The 16,788-nt window shown below is 39.7% G+C and overlaps 1 protein-coding gene across 6 annotated transcripts in view; it reads left to right on the forward strand.

Moving 5' to 3' along the window:
• elmo2 (engulfment and cell motility 2) overlaps positions 1–16,377 on the forward strand; it is a 31,387-nt gene extending 15,010 nt beyond the window's left edge. For 4 of the 6 annotated variants that reach the window (XM_050038277.1, XM_050038280.1, XM_050038278.1 and 1 more), the window contains exons 11-23: positions 3,213–3,248; positions 3,609–3,659; positions 4,415–4,537; positions 5,712–5,831; positions 5,950–6,054; positions 6,135–6,243; positions 6,383–6,519; positions 8,143–8,306; positions 8,404–8,516; positions 8,619–8,726; positions 8,878–8,960; positions 9,061–9,138; positions 10,914–16,377. In XM_050038277.1, coding sequence (XP_049894234.1) covers positions 3,213–3,248; positions 3,609–3,659; positions 4,415–4,537; positions 5,712–5,831; positions 5,950–6,054; positions 6,135–6,243; positions 6,383–6,519; positions 8,143–8,306; positions 8,404–8,516; positions 8,619–8,726; positions 8,878–8,960; positions 9,061–9,138; positions 10,914–11,114 — 1,428 coding nt within the window. In that variant the 3' untranslated portion in view covers positions 11,115–16,377. The remainder of the gene's footprint in view (positions 1–3,212; positions 3,249–3,608; positions 3,660–4,414; positions 4,538–5,711; positions 5,832–5,949; positions 6,055–6,134; positions 6,244–6,382; positions 6,520–8,142; positions 8,307–8,403; positions 8,517–8,618; positions 8,727–8,877; positions 8,961–9,060; positions 9,139–10,913) is intronic. The other 2 variants (XM_050038281.1, XM_050038282.1) reach the window with 1 other exon arrangement.
• Positions 16,378–16,788: the final 411 nt, after the last annotated feature.

Below are 16,788 nucleotides of genomic sequence, written 5' to 3' on the forward strand. Positions count from 1 at the left end.
AAAGCTTGTTTAGTGGACTAACTTTGCACTTGAAGGGATGCCCGTTCAATTACGTTTTAACAGGTCTGACGCTACGGCTGTATCTAGGCTAACGGCTAACATACTAACTATTATCTGTATGTCACTAGTCACTTGAACCAAATTTAGGACGATAGGAGACGGGTTGAAATAAACCGAAATTTCCCTTTAAGATTTACATATATAACAACAAGCAGGACATTATAAAAACAAACAAAATAGGAGGGTACTCTTATTCTTCTTCTTCTTACAAAGGGGAGATAATAACAGTAATGCTAATACCCAAAACACAAATACACTTAAAAACCTAACAAACAGCGTGCGAAAAAAAGATGTGTTTTTTGTTTGCTTTTAAAAGAGAACACTGTCGTAGCAGGCCGTAGTTCATGTGGAGGAAAATTCCAGAGAGTAGGACCATAATGACTAAAAGCACTGTGAGTTGATGTTAGGTAGGTACAATGAGTAGACCTTTATTTGATGATCAAAGGGAGTAGTGTGTACTCTGTTGCATGTCAGCAACATAGGAAGGAGCTAAACCATTAAAACATGTAAAAACAATAAGAAGTATTTTAAAATCAATTCTCTGATCCAGAGCATCAGTCATATCTTTGAGTGAACTCCTTTATCCTCATATCAAATGGGAATTAACTGTGGTGAGCTCTCCAGTTGTCGTTTTGTAAAAGGTAATGTTAGCTTATGGACTTTACCACCTTTGTGGCGAGGGGAGAATGTTGGAGACAGCTAGCGCCGACAAGCGTTTAGAGTCGTTTTTGCCTTTCAGTGTGTACGGAGATATTTTGTAAAACGAAGATTTGTGATTTTTTAATGGAGGGGGAAAAAATACCCATTTTAAAAAATATCTAAGTATCTGTCTTCGCAAAGTCCCACCTCCTTGGTTACTGCTGTCGAGCCTGTCAGGCTTTCACACCTGGCATGTCAATATGGCGCTTTCAACAATATCAGTGAGAGATATTCCACAATAAATAATAGCAAATTTCTGGAAAACGAATTCTTAAATATCAGAGAGAAGCAGATAGAGGGTACTACAATATGAATTTGAGAGCTACATTTACATTATCGTTTGTCGGCGGAGTTCTTTAAGTAAAGAGGACATTAAAATTGAGGGAAAAGCTCTCTGGTCTTAAGCGTCAGGCGCCCCACATCTTGACAATTCACATGAAGCACAAACACGCACTGGAACAACAATGTTCTTACACAGCAGGGTGAGTCAGCATAATGTTTTATTTTAAGCTAATGTTAGTTCTGACCCCCATATGTAGCTTTTGTTCTCTAATATAGGTTTTACACCGTTGCTAGCAAAACTAAACTGTCCCACTTTTCCTTTTGTTTAACATGCAAACAGCCTCAAATGGTACCATCTAACTTAAAGTTGAAACATAAGTAACTTGTAGTTGATATTCAACTGTCTTTGTTTGCTAACATGCTACGCTAGCTGACGTTAGTTAGCATCTTGCCTAGGAGCAAACAGAGTTTTTGTTGATCTTTGATGGATTCAGCTTATGGCGCGTTCCAGGCAACCCGTAACTCGTGTTTTTACAACCTTCTACCCGTGAAAGTGTACTGGAACGGCAGTCAAACCCGTAACTTACCACCCGTGAACTCGTACCAGATCAATGTACTCCCAGTTACGCTTTCTGACGTCACACAGCCCTCTAAATCAATTATCTTACTCCTCTAAACAACAATGGTAGCCCCATTGATGCGGTGTTGATCCAAGTGATACACGGTGAGAAATAGACAAAAATAACCCTAATGTTTACGCAGCCGCTCTAACAGTTAGTTTCCAGTTTCCAGTTTCCAATAGAAGTGATCATAAACAAACATAAACCCCACATGGTCCGCCATGTTGCTTTGACAGTTTGGCGTGACTTGCCTGGAACGCCATGAAGTCGTGAGTCGTGACTTGAAGTGGTGACTTACAGGCTCAGAAACTTGCTTGGAACGCAGCATTATTCGATATCTTTCCCTTTGTGTTTTTGGCTTTGGAAAAACTAAAAATACGATCTCCTGTTGGACAGGTTCTTAATGCACACGTTTAGCATTTTCTGAAAGTTTAACAGGCTCTCTGTGCTAATGTAGGATTGGACAGTTACTGCTCTAAGGAGAGTGAAATGGAAATGTTCTTGAGGTAATCACTTTAATCTGGCCAAAATTCACAAAATTACAAGAGTGCTGTTGTGATGTCTCTCATCTGTGCTTCAGGGCAAATTGAGATTGAAAATATTCATATAGTAGAGTATTTCTCCTCCGAAATTAAGAACGCGAAGTTCTTCACACCCTGAGTCCTCAGAAAACCCTCTGTCAGTTTTGAAAGTGCTGATGAAAAATGCAGCAGAGTTGGTGTGAAGGCGGAGGGTCAGATGACATTGTGAGAGGAGGAGGGGCAGTATTTGCCTTAATTTTACTGTGGGTTGTAACACTTCCCTTTTTTGTTTTGGGCCATATGACGCACAGTATGTTCAGACAGGTGTCCTTGAACATGCATTCATCTTCAGCTGCTGTTGTTGACCACTGGAGGGCGAACTGAGTCAGTTCTTTTGAGATAAATACAGCAGAGGGACATGGAGTACATACTGTATGTGGCTGGCACTGTGTGTTGAACCGATCACTAACAGTAGTAAAATTAGGTACATTAGAGCAGAGTTACTCTTTAAAATGAACATTTACACATTTTTTTCTTTCTCACTTGAAAAATATCCTTAAAATCATACATTAATACTAGCAGCAGCAGCAGCAGCAGTAGAGCAGCAGTCCACTGGACAGGCTTTTTTACAGTGACAAAAATCCTCGACAGATCAAGGCTGCTTGATAAACATCTCTGCTAAGGGAGCCACCAGGACACCACAGTGATATTCATGTGTAAATGGTGGTTTAAAGATCACTTCTTCCTCTGTGGGTTGATAGAATATCACAGCTCCAGGATTTGTAAAATCCTTTCAAAAGCAATAAACGCGTGGTGGCCTGACACCGCATGTGGGCCATGTGAGGCTTTACAAACAGCTACATGTCGTGACTACTTGACATTCTTATTTGACATTATGTTGTTTTATGTTTTTATTTCGTTGCATGCTCTGCCGGGTGATGTATCCCTGTATCTCATTGTCCATGTGTGTGCGCTCTTTGTTTCCATCACTGTTACACCCACGTCCCTCCTCCCTCCCCTCAACCTGTAGGAGGAGTATACTAACCCGTTGGAGCAGCACCTCACTGTGAGTACACATCCCTCTGCATCTCATATCGTCCTCTCCACCCCACAGCCTTCGCTCTCTATCTCTTTCTGTGTCATGGAAAGCTACTGCATAATCCATGCAAATAAAGATAGAACCGTAGCTCGCTGCAGCAGCAGACAGACTGTGTTGACAGATTGTTGTCATGTTTTACAGCAGAGGATGTGAAGGGCAAATGGTTCAAACCTGTGATGGAAATGTAGCTTCAGAGTGCTGCTGCATTTCAGTAGTTCAGAAATTCTCATTTACTGTAGGTGAACTTGAGTAAAGTCACTGCTGTGTAATAAAGCATCTTCCCTCATGTGCCCTGTGTGTTGGAATAACGTATCTCTTCATCATCAGGAAATGGCGAGCACTTTGGCTCAGAAACACCTGCGATCCATCATCCTCAATGTGAGTATCAAGTCTGACATGACAGTCTGAAAGTGTTTCTGCCTATTGCAGCTGCACACCAGAGACAACGCTCTGCTTTACTGGATATTAAGCCTTCACACGGCTGTGAAATATCCAGGTGTGAGCACAGGTTTTGAGCAGTTCCCAGAGATTGTGTTTGAAACGACTTATTATTAAAACATTGAGAAACTTTTAAGTATTTATGTGAGAGACTGTCCTATCTCTGGGGGACTGGATCTTTCATCCCAGGGACTACCAGTTCAGAGTGTAAGGATTTACTCACTTGGAGAGCTGTGACTGAGAACCAGCAAATATGATATGGCATGAAGTCCATCAAGTGGAAAAGAATCTGCTCTGAAAATGATTCCCTTTGGCACGACTCTTCTGAAAGTGCCTGACTGAAGTGGCTGCAAATGGGAGTGAGGAAGACGCTGCGTTCCTGCTCCCTTGAGCAGGGAAACATCCTGAAGCAGCTCCAGCATTGTGTGCTCTGTCAATGAGACCTGGTTACATGTTGGGCCCTCACAGTGTGTTTTATGACGGCACATCATTTTCCTTGTCATTATGCATTATGCACGGAGTGTAATCAGTCCATGATGATGATTAGCATTATCAGCTTTATGTTCACCTTTAGTTTCCCTTCAGTGGAGAACAATTTAGATTTGTTTTGTGCTGTGTGACTTGATGTGCCGTTTGTGCACAAACTGTAGCTGAAATAGAGGCTTTGTTCTGAACTTGGTGCTCTTCTTTTCCAGCATGTTATCAGAGGAAATCGACCAATCAAAGCAGAAATGGCGCATCAGCTGTACGTGCTGCAGGTACTGACCTTCAACCTTTTGGAGGAACGAATGATGACCAAAATGGACCCAAATGACCAGGTAAAAATTTAGATAAAGAACTTTCAGTTTGGCAGGTCATTGGAATAACATGGTTAATTAAACAGTGATTGTGTGCATCCTTAGATAACCTCCTCTCAGTTGGGTTTACACTCTGATAGATCTGCCGTAAGAGGAAAAAGTGGACTAGAAAAGAGAGGGAATTGGAGAGCGATCACAGAATGATACAAAGGGATAGACACATACACAAGGAAAGTTTGCATCTTTAGCATGGCACTTGATTAGAGCGTGAATGTGAATAGTATATCATGTTTGGCAGTCCTAGCAAGATACTGTGCTTTGACTGTAACAGAGGAGCTGCGCTGCTTAGAAGCAATGCCTCAAACAAGAAAAGGCGAGCCTAGATGAAAGGAAAACTCAAAATAAGAGCTCTTCTTTGTCCAGCCTATTTCTCCTAGACATAACTGAGCTTAATACAACATCAATATGAGAGTTTGACCATTTTGTCATACTTGTTAAATTCAGCCCCTGAGAAACAGCCATCCTCTCGTCTCAGCCCAATCCCAATTAAAGATCTTAAAATGCTCTTCTTCCCCTCTCACTGCAATAATCTTTATTTATCTGAAACAATCAGCGTTTGAGATCCAGAAGGAAACTTGATTGGCTTAATAAGGAGCCTGCACAATTTCAGAAATGTATCTCCGTGATCAAATTGAAGTCTCAACTCTGTATTAAATCTGTTCTCAGATTTGAAACATGTGAGCACAACAAAAGAACTGCTGCTGATTTAATCTTTTCAGAGAAACAGATCAGAATTTAGTAATCTGAAACTGAGTCGTAGCTGATTTTTTTCTGATGAGACAAAGAAAGGACTATTGTGAGCAGCAAAATTTTCCTCTGGGAGGACATAGCCGAAGTTTTTATGGAGCACTTTGAGGAGCGAGGGATTCACATGATATTGTTATGGCATACTGATTTTAACAAAATAATTAAAAAATAACCGACGCTGTGTATAGAACATGCTCATTTTAGAATATGTACCTTCTTTGCAGCAACATTTGAAGCATTGTCAGTTGTCATGGCTACATAAGAGTCTGGACAGATGTGGATGTAAACTGTTCCTGCAACTTGACTTGATCGCAAGGCAGTAATTTTAGTTTATATGTGTATGTGCAAATAAACTAAGCTCAAGACTTACTGGCTTGCTGTGTTTCAGACACAGAGAGACATCATTTTTGAGCTGCGTAGGATTGCGTTCGATGGAGAAAATGACCCGACTGGAACAGAAAAGAGAAAGGCCATGTACACCAAGGACTATAAGATGCTGGGCTTCACTGTGAGTCTCCGCCACAGATCTCAGTTTCCTCTGTAATACAGCTGTATAAATAGATTTAAATAGAAACGGTATAAAACTGCTTCATAGTCTCCTGGCTCACATTCTGTTTCAAATGCAGAACCATGTGAATCCAGCCATGGACTTTACCCAGACTCCTCCGGGAATGTTGGCTTTGGACAACATGCTTTACCTTGCCAAGGTTCACCAGGACACGTACATCAGGGTTAGTATTGGCTTCATGCACGAGTTTACGTATCTCTGGAAAAGTCAGCCACACCTAACATGTCTTCTCACTCGTGACAGATTGTCCTGGAAAACAGCAGCCGCGAGGACAAGCATGAATGTCCCTTTGGCCGCTGTGCCATCGAACTCACTCGGATGTTGTGCGAGATCCTTCAGGTTGGAGAACTGCGTAAGTAGATTTGTTAACAGACAATCTTAAAATGTCAGAAGTTGTGGTATGATTAATTACTACACTCCAGGATGTGTGAGAAAAATGCTCCTCATATTAATTTTCATTTTTTTCTTCTGTAATATTTTCTTTTGTGTAGCTAATGAGGGCTGCAACGACTACCACCCCATGTTCTTCACTCATGACCGGGCGTGGGAGGAGTTCTTCTGTGTCTGCATTCAGCTGCTCAATAAAACCTGGAAGGAGATGAGGGCCACAGCTGAGGACTTCAATAAGGTCATTAGAGTGCTCTCAATACAATACAATTTAATTTAATGAACATTAAATTGAATTGTATTGTATTGAGAGCAGTTCAATTCAATTCAGTTCAGTTCGGCTCAGTTCAGTTCAATACAATACAATACAATGAAATATAATACAATACAATACAATACAATACAATTCAGTTCGATTCGATTCAATTCAATTCAATTCAATAAGCTTTATTGGCATGACATTTCTTATGTGTTGCCAAATCACAATTACATTTTAAGGCAGTGAATTCAGAAACAGAGAGTGAATCAGAATCTTGAAGTTTACATTTCGTGATCAACTTTGTTCTGACGTCTTCCTATGTGCTACATTGTAGCAGGAGATGTTGCTCTGTCTCCACCTGTCTCTGAGGACAAGCTGACACAGCCTGACTTCTTTAGGCAGCCAGGTCTGCCTGTATCTGCTGGTCTCTATGGCCAGGGTGTGATCACTGAGTCTGTACACAGACAGTTTTTTCTCAGTTTCTGGTCTGTCTGAGTGCTGGATTTGAACATCAGTATTCAGTCAGTGTATAGAGTAATCTTTTTTTTTTTGTCCTGATAAAAAAACCAAACATCCATATTGTGTAAATGAATGTTCTATATTAAATGTTTACATTTTTGGACAGGACACAGTGATATAACTGCTATCTATGAATATGTGGCACATATCCATATGGCAAGAATGATACATCTGCGCAGCCATAGATAACATTCATCATTTTCAGTCAGACATTGCGCAACCTAACGTTATAAGCAGAATGGCAACCAGGCCTAAGATTGATGTTTGAAATTATTTAAAATGCCCATTTCCTTCTTTAACCCAACGTTCATTGTGTACCTGCCTCCTTATCCAGACCTCACATATTAGATATTTATAGAACTGAACTTGTTATAACATAAAATCCTCTCTACTTTGGGAATAGATTGAATGGCTACATCTGACACTACCAAGAACTGTTAGAGTTTAAAAAGAGCAGTTTTGAATAAATTGATGAATGAATGAATAGCATAACTAAGAATCCTGGAGCAACGTTTCATACAGAGGTTTGCTCAGTATGAAAGTGAGCGATGTCAGGCTTCATATTTAAACACAATTAAAAACTACTGTAGCTTCTAGGTTCTTCTGCTGTGGTGTGAGTGAGTGAGCAGCCCGCTGACGCAGACAGCTGAAAGGTTTTTGGTTTAAATAATGCATAACAGTTATATTCCTAATGCTGTCGATTTCAATTGAAAGTACTTTGTCCGAATGATCACAGTTAAATTACTTCTCATGCAAACATCTATTTAACAGGACAAGGAATCTATTGTTAGAGAACACCTGGGACCATCTAGTATTTATTTGAAATATTAATGCCTTTCGATGAGGAAAGATGTCTCTCAGCAGAGTGTGGGTTTCTAAATGGGAAAATAATGGCTCTGTGAATCACAACTTTAACAGTTTTCACAGTTCACTAAACACCAATGCAGGTAGATCTGAAAAAGGTGGATTTGCCAACTGATGAGAAAAACATACATGCCAATCACCTTTTAATGTTTAGGAAGTCTGATATGTTTTTTATTCTTCAATCATTCCGTGTATGCATGTGTGTGCTTCAACCCTGAGCAGGTCATGCAGGTGGTCCGTGAGCAGATCACCAGGGCTCTGGCGATGAAGCCGTCGTCTTTAGACCAGCTGAAAAATAAACTTCGAGGCCTCAACTATTCAGAGATCCTGCGTCTGCGGCAGTCAGAGAGAATGAGTCAGGACGACTTCCAGTCTCCTCCCATCATGTCAGTCTGAAGTCAATATATATCATAATGAATTACAAGTATAGTATTGTACACGTGTGTGTTCGGCCCTGTTGCTCATGCTGTGTTTGTCCTCCAGAGAGCTGCGGGAGAGAATTCAGCCCGAGATCTTAGAGCTCATCAAGCAACAGCGACTCAACCGCCTCTGTGAGGGGAGCTGTTTCCGCAAGCTGGGGAACCGCCGAAGGCAAGGTACATACAGTATCGCTATAATCACTTTGCTTTTTCTCTACCGAAGGAGCTCTGCCGCTGTTGATTATCAGCTAAACATTATGTTCCCTGCCTCTTTTGTAGAGAAGTTTTGGTTCTGCAGACTCTCCCTGAATCACAAAGTGCTGCACTATGGAGACCTTGATGAGTCACCCCAGGGTGAAGTGCCTTTTGAGCTACTCAGTGACAAGAGTAAGATTTTTTTTTCCTTCAAGTAGCTCCAACTCCCAACTCTTTTCATTACACGCGTAATGATGCATTCACCAGCAGACCACACTGAATCTGTCAGTAGGTTGACCTTAATAAACGTCTCAGTTATTAAGTTTCTTTTATGTTCTCCTAGTCCCCGTCTCTGACATCAAGTCCGTGGTGACCGGAAAGGACTGCCCTCACATGAAAGAAAAAAGTGCTCTGAAGCAAAACAAAGTAATCATCAAGCTTTCTGTCTTGTCATTCTAGTCACATGTTTGTTCTTTCAGTCTTTGCTGTCACTGAGTGTGTTGTTTGTCCTGTTTGCTTCTCTCAGGAGGTGCTGGAGTTAGCCTTCTCTGTCCTCTATGATCCCGATGAGACACTCAATTTTGTTGCACCCAACAAATATGAGGTAAGTTTAGCAACAGTGACTTAAAGCTGCACTATTCAGTACTAATTTGAACGATGGGTCAAATACGTATAATTGGAGAGGAGTCGCTTTTAGTGAGGAGCCCACAGAGAAATATCACTCGACTCCTCACTTGCCCTAGGCTCTAAGGACCATTTTAGCATCTTTTAGCTCATTATTTTGGTTCTCTTTAGTGTTTTGGTTCATCAGCTTTCATCAGCCATGCTTACTGCTGCAACAGCGACACAGTCTCAATTCCAACTCGTCAAAAACCGACGCTTGGTCAGTGACCCTCGGCGTTAGATACAGACACACTAAGGCACCTTTTAGCAACAGTATGTGATGCATCAAGTGGAAATGAGACTATATGCATTTAACAATCAGAAACTGTACATTTCCTGTGAAAATGGAAGTTTCTTTGGAAAAGACACAGTGCATGCAATGACCATAAACTGACACAGTGACCCCGAGTGTCCAAAACTGACACTGGAGGGGTACTTATAGTGTCATAGTGTGGCTTGTAGGGCAACAGACCAAGCGTCGATATTTGATGTGTTGGAAGTGAGAATTTGTTGGCAGCAGGCATCTGTTTTCAGCAAAAAGGTCCAAAAAACCACAACACACCACCTACCCAAAACCAAACAGCAGACAGAGACAGTTTGTGTGTAGTTAAATTGGAACTCTTAGCAGCTAAAGAGACGGATATTTCCTTCAGTACTTGGTGGAGACCAAATTAGAGCTAAAAGGATAGTGAATATTGGACATTCCTCAGGTGGCCCTGAAACACACCTCAATTTTAAGCTGTTTCTCTATATCTACAGCATGTGTACATGGGCATCTGTTTCAATTTCAATGTTATCTAAAAAGCCCAGTATCACAAATCACAATTTGCCTCAGAGGGCTTTATAGCATACGACATCCCTCTGTCCTTTGGACCCTCACAGCAGATAAGGAAAAACTCCCCCCAAAAAAACTTTAACGGGGGAAAAAATGGTAGAAACCTCAGGAAGAGCAACTGAGGAGGGATCCCTCTTCCAGGACAGACAGACGTGCAGTAGATGTCGTACAGAACAGATCAACATAATAAATTAACAGTAATCCGTATGACACAATCAGACAGAGAGAGAGACAGAGAGAGAGAGAGATGCAGGACAGATGGTAATGACAATAGCTACAATGTTGTAAGTACATATTTATATATGTATGTGACAATAATAATCATATGTGTATAATAACAGTAGAAGTAGGAGGCATCAGGCAGGACCACGGCAGCAGCACAACCATGTCACACGATCCAGGTGTAGTTGCAATACGAGGTAACCTGCGAGACAGTGGAGCACAAAGGCTCCGGAGAAGAAGCCGAGTTAGTGACATGCAGTAGTAGGACGAGAATGTTAGCAAAAGAACCAACTTTTCAGAAACTGAGGACATGCTAACGTTCGCCATTACCACATTATAAGAAGATAATATGTCAGTGTTGTGTTTTCAGCTTGTTGTGCTGCCCCCCAGTGGCCATGAATAGTTGTTAATGCTGCTCCAACTAAAGAGCTTGGATGTAGTATTACTTATGTAACCACCAGAAAATTAACAGATAGCTGCTCAGTCAGAACAATGCAAATTTAATTTCTAAAGTGTTTGATATTTGCATGAATCTGGATTTGAATCTGGTAATATCCCTCACATGGCACAGTGTAGCTACTGTGACTGACACACCATTCTCAATGTTTACGTATGTTCCTCTGTGTGTGTGTGTGTGTGTGTGATGTTTTGCGGGGCAGTACTGCATCTGGACTGACGGGCTGTGTGCGCTACTGGGCAGAGAGATGGGCAGTGACCTGACGCGCAGTGACCTAGATACTCTCATCAGCATGGAGATGAAGCTCCGCCTCCTCGACCTTGAGAACATCACCATCCCAGAGGCCCCGCCCCCCGTGCCGAAGGAGCCTAGCTCGTATAACTTCACCTACAACTACAGCTGAGATGTGTGCGTGTGTGCGTGTTTGCAGTGCATGTGTGTGTATATCTCAAAGATGAGTATACTCAATCTTTTGATGAATTTAGCTGCAGATGTGTGCACCGGAAAAGATTCCTTTGATTTTTTATTTAGTTTTTATTTTTTAACATTTCAGAACCCTGGAGACTTCTCTCCATCCGTGTTTGTGATGCTGTACGGTTCGTCAAGTAGGAGAAATATGTTTATAGCTTCACAGGGAGTTTGGAGGGTCAGGGTCCACCACAGAGCAGTACTCCTGGAGCTGGTAGAGATTCAGCAAGTGAATCTCATTTATCATTGCCGTCTCCAGGCAACGTCTCCCTCAGTCTTTGCTAGGTAAAGGCATAAATCTGCCTATAAAGTGAAGGAATACTGTGCCTGATGGGGAATGTGAATGAAAAGCTATCAGCAAATTAGTCTTTAATCAAAGAAATTTTAGTCAGATTCCAGCCTGACTGGTCAGTCATGCCAAGCATGTGGTTTCCATGGCAACAAAGATGAAGCTGCCACCATTCCAGTTTAAACACTGTGCTCACTTTGATTCGGTCTGTCCCTCTGCATGATGGGCACACGGTGATACAACACACAGAGAAGAGTGAGTGGGCTGAGAGTTTGCGCACTCACACACTCTCCTGAAATGAGATTCAGTCAGTGTCTTGCTTAAGGTCACTTTGGAAGGAGGGAGAGTTGATGTCAGGGGGGACTGAACATGACGTTCCTGGTTAAAGGACAGTCCCCGTAATCAGTGCACTGTCCTGCTGCACATCGAAGTCTCATTAATGATAAGATATCTGACCTGCAGTTCAGTGTTGAAAGTAAAAAAAATGCTTAAATTCAGCGATAAAGAGATCTAGAAATGTGATTAATAACCTACTTCTGTAAAGCAGAAGCATATAAGGTGTAAGGGTAATATTTTGTGGTGTTTTTTATCATTTCTGCCATACTGGGCCACAGAAGCCTAGGGCTCTAACTAACAATTGTTTTTATGGTATCATGAATTGATTATTTGATCTTTGAAAAACATAAATTTCTGGAAAATGCTCATCACAATTTTCATTTAGTTCTCAAGTTAACATGTTTAAACAGCTTGTTTTGTTTGACTCATGTTCCAAAACCAAAAGAAACACAGTTTATTGTTGTGGAAGACAAAGAAAACCAGCAGATAGTCATATTTGAGAAGCTGGAACAAGTGAATTTTGGTCTTTTTAGCGTTTGTCAACATTTTAGCAGATTAATTGCCCACCCATCAGTAAATCAAGTATGACTCGAATTGTTTCAGCTGCACTAAAGTGGTGCTGTCAGCATATATGTCTTTACAGCGTCTGTTTACTCAACATTCATGCTGCTTTAGATCATTTGAGTGTCGATACAGCCCATTGAACTGAAACTGTATGTGGTGTGAAGATAGATACTCTTGCCTACTGCATGTGTCTGTTAGTGTGTATTCATATGTGTGTGTGTGTGTGTGTGTGTGTGTGTGTGTGCAGGTTTTGAGGTTTAGTGTAAGCTGTTTATGTTAGACATGAGGAATAATGTCAATATTTCATCAGCGTGATGCTCATGGAAGTCGGGGCCAAAGCGCGCTGACTTCCAACACATTAAAAAACATGAGTGACTCTTTTGTGTTGAACCACAGTCACTGCATTGCCTTATCAGTCAAAGACACCATATTTTGGGTAACATTAGCATTTATAATCAGTATAACCATGAATGGTTTATAACACATTGTTATAACACACTATAATGTGTGTTTATTAATGTATTTGTTAACAACTATGAATTGAATCTGAAATACTTAATTGATCCTCTAAAGGAAAATTTGGTCATGATACAGTTTTATAATTATATTTGTATAGGTTTACATTTAAGTTGTATTTACACATAGTGGAATTCCAAAAAAAGTATATAAACATATATGCATTATACAATATATATATATGTAACACAATATATATAGAAAATGAAAATAGAAAAATAAATATGCACATAAATATGTAAAAGGAATATGTGCTTCATACTATATACACTATCAAGCAGTTAATCAATGTTTGATAACAGTAAAAGTAGTTTAATTATTATATAATCATATCTATATCTGTTTTATTGCCATTCTGTTGCCAGGGCAACAGCTTTGGTCCCTCTTTACTTCCCAACAGCTACTAAGGAAACTATAAAAGAAGAAAAGGACATGACATCAGTGACAGCGTTCAAATTTTGCGTAGGAGCCAGACTTTGGTGTCAGTTCTATTGGAGTCAATGGGGCCAGTTCAGCAAATCACGCTATAACCCTTTGTTGTTTCACCTTGGACTGAAAAATTCTTCTGCCAGATTCAAAAACACAAATTAGGTGATGTTGACTGACATTTTATTATCTAAATGTGTGTGTTTGTTCTCCTTGGTATTGGTCTCCAAATGGATCAAGCTGCAGCTCAAGCCCCTGTTGTTAGCGGGTACATTACTAAACTGTTAATATTGAATAACATTAAGGAGGAATAATGTTGGATAATGTTTCCTTTACTTGTCAGGAGGTGGTGCTAAATTGCCAAATTATTTTAAATCTGGACCTTCTTCGTTTACCAGCACTGAATTAAGTTAGCATTTGCTCTTTTTTGAGCTAACGTTAGCTAGCAATCTCTGCTCAGTCGCCCTATATTAATTTGGGTCGAAATGTTACAGCCTCCTTAGCTTAATTTCTGTCATGACATATGTGAGCTAGCTAATTAATGTTAGATGACTAAATTTAGGGCGCATGCAAATCACTAAGACGAACTACAAAGCATTGAAGAACTTACCCAGCTTGTGTATGTATCATGATATAATGTTAGGTATCTTGGACCAAACAGGGGCTTGAAACAGATCTGTGATCTGTTTGGGGACCAATAGCAAGAAAAACAAATGTGCATGTTCAGATTAAAAACGTCAGTGAACATCACACATTTGTTTTTTATCTTGAGGAGGGATTTTTCATTCAAAGTTGAAACAACAAAGATATGATGGGTTACAGTGTGATTTGCTGTGCCTGCCCCATTCACTTCAATAGAACTAAAACCAAAGTCTGGCACCAATGCAAAATTCAAATGTTGTCACTGATGTCATGATCTTGACTTCTTTCATATTTTCATTGACAGCTACTGCACTCATAAACATTGCGACAGGAAATACTCTCTTGCTGCGTTCAAACGGGGTTGTGTTTACCGTGTTCACGAGAAGAGTCCATATGAACGCCCCCCTCTTGTGGTATTCATAACCTAGTAAGTGGAAATTTTTATAGAGCTCCGAGTTCACAACTTTGCAAACACATCTTCCCATGTTGTGAACACAAGCTCACTTTGAACGCAGCATCGGACCCATTCAGAATGTTTGTGTTGTTACTTGGCTTATGGTTATCATAAATCATTTAACTTTTTACATTACCTGCATACTGTATACATACACAGCAGGACTAAAATTATCTAAATGTGTCTTTAAAACTACTGTAAATACGATAATGTATGATTACAGCTATGTATTACTATACTGTATTACCAAACATTGATTAAATTATGAATGCTTCATAGGGTAAGTAACAACAAAGACATTATAAACAATTAATATATCTGCTACAACTACAGTATAGTGTCTTATAAACCATTTATTAATTGTTTATTTACTGCTCATAAATGCTAAATGAGGTTTGGGTTCAATATTTAGAGTGACAAGTTACAGTGTTGTTTTTTCTTTTCGCTAAAACAACCTTACCTGACATTCCAACAGTGTTTGATGCCCCTTGTGTTGCAGCAGTTTTAAGGCTTGATTTCAGACTTGTTTTTGTCACGCTGCACAGACAAATGGGACAAAAGAGCATCTCTGTTGGCCTGTTTCAGTTAATGTGCCAAAAACGTGACCCTCAAATGAACAGAAGCTGGTCAGAAACAGCTGAGTGACATAGCCCTGGGCGTTGGGGACATCTAGTGCTGCTCATGTATCGTATGAGCAGACTGTATTGTGAGCTTTGTATACAGTGGTTTGAGGTATAGTACAATTGCTTGATGTCATTTTCTTATGCTTTTTCTGTGTTTTGTTGATATCACTTAATGTCTCATCAGCGTCTTAACCATTACTAATCACTACTGTCACTTGTTAATGCAGAATAGAATATATTTTTGTAAATGATTGTACAATCTTATCAGCTGTGAAGAGAGTGGGTAACAAGCTAACAGCATTTTCACTCTGCGTCAATCTGTACAGTACATTCAACACGCTCATTACCTTGGAAGGACATTTAACACTAAAAAAAAAAGTTTTTGGTCTTCACATTTTTTAAAGTCACAGCCATGTATTTCATACTGCAGTCACCTCATGTTGTTTAGGAATGACACTCACTCCAGCACCTAATGATGATGTCAGTGTTAATGTACCTTATAATGCAAGTGGGAATTATGAAGATTACTGTTGATGCTGTTTGTGAAAAGGAATATATTTGATTTTTTTTTTTTTCGAAATACTGTTTTTGCTGTTTGTTTTTTAACTGAGGTCGAAGGTTGTAAAGGTTCCCTGTGGAGTTTCAGACCTCTAGAGGTGCTGTGGACCTGTTTCTCCTTCAGTGAGTCCCTGTTTAGTTTGTCTCGTGCACGCAAACGAAGGTGCACATGCAGTACGCATTCCTGCCAGTGGTTTCATGCTACTCCACTGATCAACAGGTGGCAGTAATTCACCAAGAAATGCAGCAATGTGCCAGAAAGGAAAAGTAGAAGAAGACCACAAGCTCTCAAACATGATGTAAACAGTATTGGATTTGAAATCCTTATAAAAATGGACTTGCCAATGCCATTGCTGTTAGACCTGAAGGATACACACAATGTATTTCACTGAGTAACAGTGAATGTAAACATAATCGTTGTTTGTTTACAAGAAAACTCCACAGGGCCCCTTTTAACAGCTTTAAAAAAAAGTTATTTTATATTCCAGCAAGTCATCGAACTGCAGCTAAAATATATCACTAACCACAAAATACCACAGTGAGTAAAGGATTGTTGCATTGGATGTACTAATAGTATGACTTGAAGTTTTCGCATCTGGTACTCTTTTACATGACTTGCTAAACTATTTATTTACACTTGCTAGTGATAGTAAAGAATGACATGTTGTTAGTTAAGAAATAACAACATTAAATCTAAATATGGTATACATATAGATCATTGTATGTATATACAGTATTGTGTTGCCTTATTGAAGAAAATGTATTATGTTTTGTGTGAATAAATACAGAGTCTAACTAGTTTGTTTTTACTGACCAGTGCTTTTCCTAATCCAATCTGGATTTATTCAGCCACATCAATTAAGTTATATTTACTTAGCCTAGATAATTAAAGAGTCAGTTTTAGTAAGGAAAATAGGATTTGTGTTTCTGGAAGAATAAAAATAGGAATGCATAAACTGTCCCCAGATAATAAATACAATTATTCTATTTGGTTAAATATTTTTATTTAAAGCTCAAGGACAAAGTTAAATTTAAGTTTGCTGAAAAATACAGTGCAATGTGGATTTCTTATGGAAAAAAAATCTTGCTAGAAATCCTTCAAAGTAGTGCAACATAACATGAAATGAGTGAAAATTTGCTCTAGTGTGAAGTGGAACTATATAGAAACATAATTACACCTTACCTGTCATATGAATGTATT

The sequence above is a fragment of the Epinephelus moara genome, chromosome 24 (genome assembly GCF_006386435.1).
Source record: "Epinephelus moara isolate mb chromosome 24, YSFRI_EMoa_1.0, whole genome shotgun sequence".
Classification (NCBI taxonomy): domain Eukaryota; kingdom Metazoa; phylum Chordata; class Actinopteri; order Perciformes; family Serranidae; genus Epinephelus; species Epinephelus moara.